Here is an 8,426-nt window from a genome sequence, read left to right as displayed (position 1 = left end):
TCAGTTTCTATTGTGACATGAATATATGTATGGGTGTTAGTGGGATGTTTCGTGACTGTTGCTATATTTTTCCCGCCTTAGTTCTCGTATAATCGTGATCAGTTTTCGAAATGACCGTATTAGTCCTAGTCTGCTCTTGTTTAGTACGAATTCATGTTATTTGCTTAAAATTCGACGTCATACCCTTCATTCCTTCAATTCAAATGGAATGAATGAACAAAGGCGCCAATACATAGAATTATATATATCATATTTTACCGTTATCTCGAGTTCTTGCATCGTATTCGTGATTGCTTTGTTTCCCTTTTCCAGATTGCATCTCCTCTGTTTCTAGTTTTCTCTTCGATTTATTATGCATCGTCCACCCTCTTTGTCCCCTAAGCTGTGGTATCCTGGAATATGTGGACACTAGTTTAGCGATTTGGGGGCAGACACGATGCGAAAAAATTGATTTTGGTCTCACAGATTGTTGATTTGTGTGAGTTTGTATTGTCCCTTCTTGTTATTTAAAAGAATATGCCCCTTTGTTTGTTAGAGTATCTTTCCTCAGGCCTCATACAAATTCCTTGCTTAATTTTTGGTAAGTTGCTGGTATGCATCATTGTGAATGCTTAGCCACTAGCTCGGCTTCGCTTATTTATTCATTTTTAAGTATGTTTCTGTGGTTGTTAAGATTAACACATGGCTCCTTTAATATTCTTCTTTTCTTCGCCTAGTTTGGTCAATATCCTAAAGGTTAAAATCAGTAGCGATTTGATCAACTTGATAATTCATTATTTTCTTTAGATGAAGCGTTTAAGTTAGATTTTCCTTAACTTGTTGATACAAGGGTCATTTGTAATAATGTTGCCATGGTTATTTTATATTTTGTCCTTATTTTGTTCCAAGTTTATAATAGTATAAAGTTTGTTTATTTTTCTTTTTTTGGAGTACAAGTACAGTGAGCATGCCAACATGAATTAGTTAATCTGTGTCATTTCCTATGATTCCACGACTTACTTCCTTAGCCAAATGTAATTATCTTAGGTGTATGTTGTCATTTGTACATTTGGTTATCATTAAAATATGATAGTCTTATAATACGGTAGTATATGGTTTTTTAGAATATAGTAGTGTTAATATAGGGTAGTGTAGTAAATATTAGAATATAATAAATTTTCTTATATTATTCATAACTCTTACTTATTGATTCTCATTTTCGTGTTTGCATGTGAAATTGGTCCGGGTCCTCACGGACTCTATCCTCGCATTTTCCTTTGGGCCACGAAGGCCCATATCCCCTTTTATCCGAGTCAGCTAGATAGTAAAATCGACGAACAGGTCTCGAAATTGAAAGAAGTAGAGCAGATCGGGAGTTGAAAAAGATTAGGCCGAAAGCCCGCCTCTATTTATTCTAAATTGTATTTTGTTATATTGGGCCTAAGCCCCCTTGTCATTATTTATTATTATTGCGTTAGTTCTTAGGACAGGTGAAATTTTGGGCCAAAGGCCCAAAGGAAATTATTTCTTTTAATTTTGGACAGGTGACGCAAAAATGGGCCTTTGGCCTAAAAATGAAAATGGGCCCAAATACTGGCCCAGGCGGACAGGAAAACCAGATTTGGGCCAAATCTCTTTTCCTCTTCGTTATTATTATGTTTATTTACTTATAAATATTTGTTGTTAATCTTAAGGTTGAAAAACTTAAATCCCCGAAAGACACCCATTTTGACGTAACAATTTAACTAAATCGGCCTTTTAAATGAACTTAAAGAATAATTTTGCAAAGTATTTCACTTAGTTAGCATTTCCATTTTCCCCTTTTCTCCTTTAAAATAGCTTTAATTATAAAATTTCTCAATTCGAATCAAATCAAATTATTTTAGCCAAATAATTAATTGTCGGATAACCGCATTAGCGGATGTTCTAAATGCTTTAAAATCCTTCTTAGAACATTAATATGAACCCCCGAACCCCTTTATGTTTTCATTAGATTCCTGTTTTAATCTTTTGGAAAAAATAGTTTTCTTGATTTTTCTTAAAAATTAAGTGGCGACTCTCAAACCAATCCAAAATATATTTTTAAATAAAACGACCTTAGTATGGTTGTCCGACTAAATTCAAATTATTTTGCATTAGGAAATTCCACGTTGGGAGATATAACAAAGGTGAATATTCTATATCCAATCATGCTCAAATTTGAGAGTTATGATCAAGAATGGAGTATTAACCACTCTATCATGACCCTGATTAGTTAATGCGAATTCTATACTTAAAAGAATGAATATGAAAGAGACAGTTATATGTTGAAGGAAGATATATGTTGAACGAAGATGTTCTTTTAGTGATGCTTTGAACTCTTTAACTAATCCGTATTTGTTTGAGTTGTACGATGTTGTTGGGCTTATTGGGTATTTGCCCCAAGTTTCTTATCATATTTGAGTTTTCCTTCTTTTAGAAAGGAAAACACAAAATTTCCATATTTGGCTAGTCATTTTCTTGTAGGAAAAGATTTATGACTCTATAAATAGAGGTTCATTCCTTCTAACTTGGCAGTATTCACAATGTAGTCTTAGGGGCTTTGAGAGTTTTATGCAGGGGAGAAACGGTGAGACACAAATGATACATTATCAATTGTGTGAACCTCTTTTTATTTCGAGTGAATTGTGTGAGGTTACTTCTCTCGATATTTGTACTCTCATATTTATATAGTGGATTGCTTATCTCCTATGTGGAAGTAGGTCAATTGACCGAACTACGTTAAATGTTTGTGTCTTTGTCTTCTTACACATGGTATTTCGAGGTTTGCTTTGCTAGATTTCGCATGACACCTAATTATTTTGGTCCCAACAGGGCTGTTGTATCCTAGAGGGTACAAGTCAAGAGTGATATTGTTGGATTGGTGTAGATTATGATACGGTGAGCTTAAATCTCCTTAAAGAGAGCGAGATATCCGCACCTCAACCTGGATGATAATTTTTATTCATTTTTTGTTCTAATGTAATTTATTATATTTGTGGTATATTACACCAACACATTATATGAGATTGTTATATACATGTATTATTTAGGGAAAATTGTATGAAATAACAAACTATTAATTCAAATTAAATGTTATAGCCGTAGTTTATTTTAATTGTAATTCGCAGCAAACATCCCTTTTTTTGCCATCTGATTCGATATACAATTAGCCATTTTCGGTATACAATTAGCCATTTATACATTTCGGTATAAAATGTGTTTTTGTTTGTATAAAAGCGAGAGAAAAGTGTATATACAAATACAAATACAAATACATATATTTTCGTCCTATACACTTATAATTATACAAATACAGATCTTATTATACAAATTACAATGTATAAATGAATTTATACAAAACTGAACAATTTGTATAAAATTGAATGTTTGTAGCGAATTATACAAATCAAAAGGTCCATAGCAAACATAAAATTTGCTATGGAGTGCAATTATGCAAACTATAACTATAACATACAAATATAATTTTTATGTTTGTTAGATGTGAAAGTTGCTCTATTATTTATATGTATGAAATAACATTACTTGTATTTATTTTGAAGTTTTATATATATTTATACGTATGTTAAAATAAGTATAGATTCACCTTTTCTCCTCTTCTATATATAAAATAAATATATGAAAAACACCTGCTTTATTCTTAATCAGGGTCTCATATATAATTTGATAGCAACCTAATTTGGTCCTCGATCCACTAATAGAAATAAAGGGATCCCACCAATAGAAAAAAAGATTTTTTTCCATCGGAAATTAATAAAAAGTTCATGTTATAAAACATAATTTTTCACTCAATTTTCAGCAAATCGTATGTCAATAATTTGATATCAATATGTGAATTGCTTATGAAATCAATTCTTATAAATTTATAAGAATTATTTTAAATAAAATTTGATTTTTTTGTACATATAACATAAGATCTAACAATAATTTTAAGTCAAGTGGCTGCTTTCTTCCCTATTATTTGTTAGGTTAGGACAACAACATTTTAAATAAATCGCAACAAATGATAAATACGATTTTTTTTTATAAATTTAATTTAAAACATTATTAACTAGTAACTAGTATAGTAGTAGTATAACATAATAACTACTACCAAAAAAACAAAAAGTATAACATAATAACAAAAGTTATGTTTTGACACAATATGAGCAAGGCCCCAAATATCTCAAATAGAACAATAATGTCGACCTCAAATCATACATTTATTTTCCATGTCAAGATTACAGAACACACACGATTACTTATGTCAATGGAAAGAAACAAATAAGTACATTGACGTCTTAGAAAGTTGAAATTAAAGAGGGTCATCGGAAAACCACCTATCAACCATAGACAGGCATTGTCGAGGCTTGTATTCAGGAGCTGTATGACCCGCACCCTAAGTAAATCAATTAAGATGCAAATGCAATCAGGGGCGGAGCTAGAAGCTCGAGTACGGGTTAAGTCAAATCCAGTTATATATAACCTTTGCTCCAATAGTGTACTAGTATTAATAATTTTATTAAATATGTACATATATTAAGTTTAGAACTCTATTAATAACATTTGAAATCATCGTTATCAAATTCAGAACCCATCGATTAGGTTAAAATTGTAGCTTCACCTCTCTAGTCATGCAATGATATTGGTTTAGGATTGTTGCAATAGGGAATAGTGATTACCTTAACAGTTGCATATGTCAACTCATAATCATTTTGTAAATACTTCACCTTGTATCTACATAAACAAAGTAGTTATTAGAAGAGTATTGGTACTTGTGAGTTAAAAAAAAAACTATGTTGCTCTGACTCTTCAAAAATGTCATCAGGTGTGTATGTATCCGACACACTGGTGTAACAAAATTTTTAAAGAATCGGAGCAACTTAGAAAAAAGAAAACCAACCCTGCAACTTGATCTTCAACAAACCAAGGCTCCCAATCATCTAGAATTGGCAATTTCAAAGTGTCTATCCATTCTTCAGTGTTCAAATGAGGAATAGTCATGTCATGGTCACCACTATCAAAGTAAAATTTTTATTAAGAAGGACAAAAGAAGAAGAAGAAGAAGAAGAAGAAGAAGAAGATAATACCTATAAACTAGAGCTCGACAGGATTTGCTAGAGAGATGACGATGATCATCAATTGAAGTTTGGATATCATAGACGTATGACTCGGATCTCTTCATACCTTCATGAAGGCCATATCTCATGCTTTGATTGCATTTCACCCACTCCAATATTGTTCCCTGGTTTTATTTACATGTCCATATCATTCAAAGGCATAAGATCATATATATATATATGCATATATACCTCACGGATGTTTAGTGCTTTCTGGACAGCTTTATCGTTTGCCCAAATCTTCGAGTATATGTAATTATTTTCCTGGATTTAAAAAGTAAACTATGCAAGTATACAATAAATGATCTGATTACTATGAAGGGAGAAACAGAGACTTACTCGACACCATGGTCCTGGAATTGGAAATAATGAGTGAACATTGCTCATTAAAACTGAAAGCTCACACCAATTTTCTAAAATATGATCGCGTCGAATGCTGTTGAGACACTAGCAAGGTAGATGCAATGATTGATGGAGTATGTATTAGGTATATATAATTGAAGTTAAAAGGAGGAGTATTTTACAAGTGCAAAATTTACCTTTTTCACTTTCTGAAGATCATTTAGACATAATATGTTATTCGGATCAATGTCAACGTAATTTCCATTGCAATTTGCTTTGGCGGACTACACAAAGGAACAACTTTAATTTGTTAGCATAACTATGTCTGGATACCATATATGTTGAAGTGTGTGAGCATATATATATACCTGATAGATCTTATCTGAAATAAGTCCCATATGATAAGCATATTTGACTCTACTATTCATGGTAGTGTATCTATCTGTTAGAGCATTGCCTTGTATATATCCCTACATTTCAGCAAATTAAAATCTAAAATGAGAATAGAAAGAAGATCATGAGCAACTAAATGCATTGTTGTATTCATACTTTGATATTCATTTGAGGCTCATCACCAACTTCAACACCTTGGGAGAGAGAGAGAAAAATCTTATGAAAACGCGATAAAAAAACTAATAATCCTAAATTCACGTATTACAAGATACAATACCATCATATATTTTGCGAGTAACCAGTGCAATATAAATGCCTGCGTAGGAATCACCAGCAACATATAGTGGATTCTTGAGATACTCGGGATGATCCATAAGCCACTACAACACAACAATTTCGTTTCGTTCACACTCGTCTCATTAATATTAACATATCCAAAAAAAATAAAATATCTCTCACCTTTCTAAGGAAGTCATAAATTAGAGTTGCAGAGAGGGTATCATTGGAGTTATAAGCTTCTGATGTCTTTGCATATGAGTATCCAGCGCCAACAGGTTGGTCTATAAATATTATGTTCGCCACCTAGTAATCAAAACCACATTGTATTACATGATAGACCAACAATAAGCAAATTAGTATAAAAGAGTAAGCTTACAAAACCTTGCTCCAAGAATGTAAGTTCAACTCCAATTTAGGGAAATTTCCACTTGAATTTGCATAATCGAAGGTTAAAGGGCCTGAAACAAGCATGAACTCTCCCTTAAATACACGCACTACTAAGAAAACTGTAAATTACATGCACATTTTACTTGGGGATTGTATATAAATACTAATCCTTTTAGGATAATAACTTTTTTCTTAGCACACAAGAAATAAGTACTTCAAAAAAACCTATTCTTTTTCCTAGAAATCATTTTCTTAAAAAATATTTTTCATCTAACATAACACATGATCCTAAGTGATTATTAATCAAATGCCCATGGTATCACATACTAAAAGTTGAATACACTATCGACTTATGAATAAGGGATGTTTGTCAAATGATAAATTGTTTATATTCATGAAAATATTATATCATTAAATACTTATAAAAGCGATAATTTATACACATATACAAAAATAAGTTGAACACAATTAAAATTAACATACCAATTTCATATAGAAAGGCAGATAGACCAGAGCAACCAGGACCTCCAATGAGCCAAATAATGAGAGGATCATTTTGTGGGTCCCTCTCAGATTCTACAAAATAGTAAAACAACTGCAATTTTTCCTCTTCTCCAACACCAATATAACTAATCATGAAAATATACAAATTAGTAACTATTTAATTATATATGGAAAGATAAAATATGTATGTATGTATGTACTTACCCTGTTTCAAGTTTAAATGGAAGTTGTCCATCAAATCCCGGAAGAGTCTCAACGATAAAGTGCGACGAAACTACATTAGTTAAGAATAGCATCAGTACAAACACAATGACAACTAGCACCATTGGAGTTGAGTGGAATTCACAAAATAATGAGGTGATGAAAGTGTTTCAATAGTTCTTAGAAGTGGCACACTAATATATATTGTGAAAATATCTTGTTAGTTTTGGCCCACGTCTGATCTATTCATAAGTTATGTGGTTGTCTATTATTCAATTCTATAGATTATTTTGTTGGGAATAGTAATACAAGTAATTTTCCATGTGGGGTTAAATAAGCGTTTTCAAGATGTGTGTCTTTTAAGTAATTTAAAAACTAATTTGTTTGTGGGTATATTATTATTCAAAATTATTTTTTCGGTTATATAGTAATTTAGTTTTTATATTTGTAAAAAAAAAATTGGGGCATCTATAATAAATTTTGCAAGAAAATTAGTGAAACATAAATAAATTTGACTATCAAAATAATAAATTTAAATTAGTCATTGAAACAAAAAAGTCAAAAAAAATATGTGTGAGGAGGATCAAATATACCCACCCCATATGGATTTTTTTTTTATAAATATAATTAAAAATTAAATTATAATTCATTTTTGAGCAAACTACATAAATCCCACTAGTTTAGGTCCTAATTACTAGAATTTCCGATAGTTTCAAATATTACTTCCTATACCATATTTCGTCCTTTGGATACATGTATCATTACTCTCCGGATACATGTATTCGGTGATTGTCCTTTGGATACATGTATCATTACTCGCCATATACATGTATCCGGCGGTTTGAATATTCGAGATACATATTTTATTAATTTTGAATTAAATGTGTGTAACTGATTTCTTTAATTAGAGGAGTAATTGAGGCTTAATTAGCAACTCTAACATATCTGTATCAACTTTAACAAATCTTCCTAAAATAACGAAATCATAAAACCAAACTAATTCTCTAATTGTAAACTTCATCTTGGCATCAATTTGTTTTTTTCTCTTCCTTGCGATTGTGAGTTTTTTCAACAATGGCCAATATCACCATATTACTTTCTATGCCAGATTTTGTACTTTGAATACATGCATCATTACTCGCCAGATACATGTGGATTATTTTTTTAAATATACCCACCCCATATGGATTATTTTTAAAAAAA

The 8,426-nt window shown here is 31.2% G+C and overlaps 1 protein-coding gene across 2 annotated transcripts; it reads right to left on the bottom strand.

The window, feature by feature from the left end:
• Nucleotides 1-4,163: 4,163 nt before the first annotated feature.
• LOC102604189 (serine carboxypeptidase-like 17) lies at nt 4,164-7,427 on the bottom strand. Of its 2 annotated transcripts, none has more exons than XM_006350123.2 (14): nt 7,227-7,427; nt 7,002-7,147; nt 6,513-6,589; nt 6,312-6,434; nt 6,130-6,232; nt 6,009-6,046; nt 5,828-5,929; nt 5,657-5,743; nt 5,457-5,564; nt 5,310-5,381; nt 5,088-5,242; nt 4,901-5,014; nt 4,680-4,734; nt 4,164-4,396 (listed from the first exon to the last, which is right to left on the bottom strand). In XM_006350123.2, exons 1-14 carry the CDS (start codon nt 7,346-7,348, stop codon nt 4,313-4,315), a joined length of 1,386 nt encoding a protein of 461 aa, XP_006350185.1. In that variant the 5' UTR covers nt 7,349-7,427; the 3' UTR covers nt 4,164-4,312. The 2 variants fall into 2 exon arrangements, with proteins under 2 accessions (XP_006350185.1, XP_015165411.1); XM_015309925.1 differs by having other exon boundaries at nt 7,002-7,094; nt 7,227-7,425.
• Nucleotides 7,428-8,426: the final 999 nt, after the last annotated feature.

Source organism: Solanum tuberosum, unplaced genomic scaffold, assembly GCF_000226075.1.
Source record: "Solanum tuberosum cultivar DM 1-3 516 R44 unplaced genomic scaffold, SolTub_3.0 scf00118, whole genome shotgun sequence".
NCBI classification, from domain to species: domain Eukaryota; kingdom Viridiplantae; phylum Streptophyta; class Magnoliopsida; order Solanales; family Solanaceae; genus Solanum; species Solanum tuberosum.
The sequence above is the reverse complement of the archived record's forward strand: the minus strand, read 5'-3'. Positions and strand labels throughout refer to the sequence as shown.

Bases quoted from the DNA above. Each gene is read 5' to 3' on its own strand.
- LOC102604189 (XM_006350123.2), bottom strand. From the start codon at position 7,348: ATGGTGCTAGTTGTCATTGTGTTTGTACTGATGCTATTCTTAACTAAT. The intron at 6,047-6,129 runs GTATTGTATCTT...CTCTCTCCCAAG, and splicing joins TACTCGCAAAATATATGATG to GTGTTGAAGTTGGTGATGAG. The intron at 5,243-5,309 runs GTATATATGCAT...AAATAAAACCAG, and splicing joins AAGCACTAAACATCCGTGAG to GGAACAATATTGGAGTGGGT.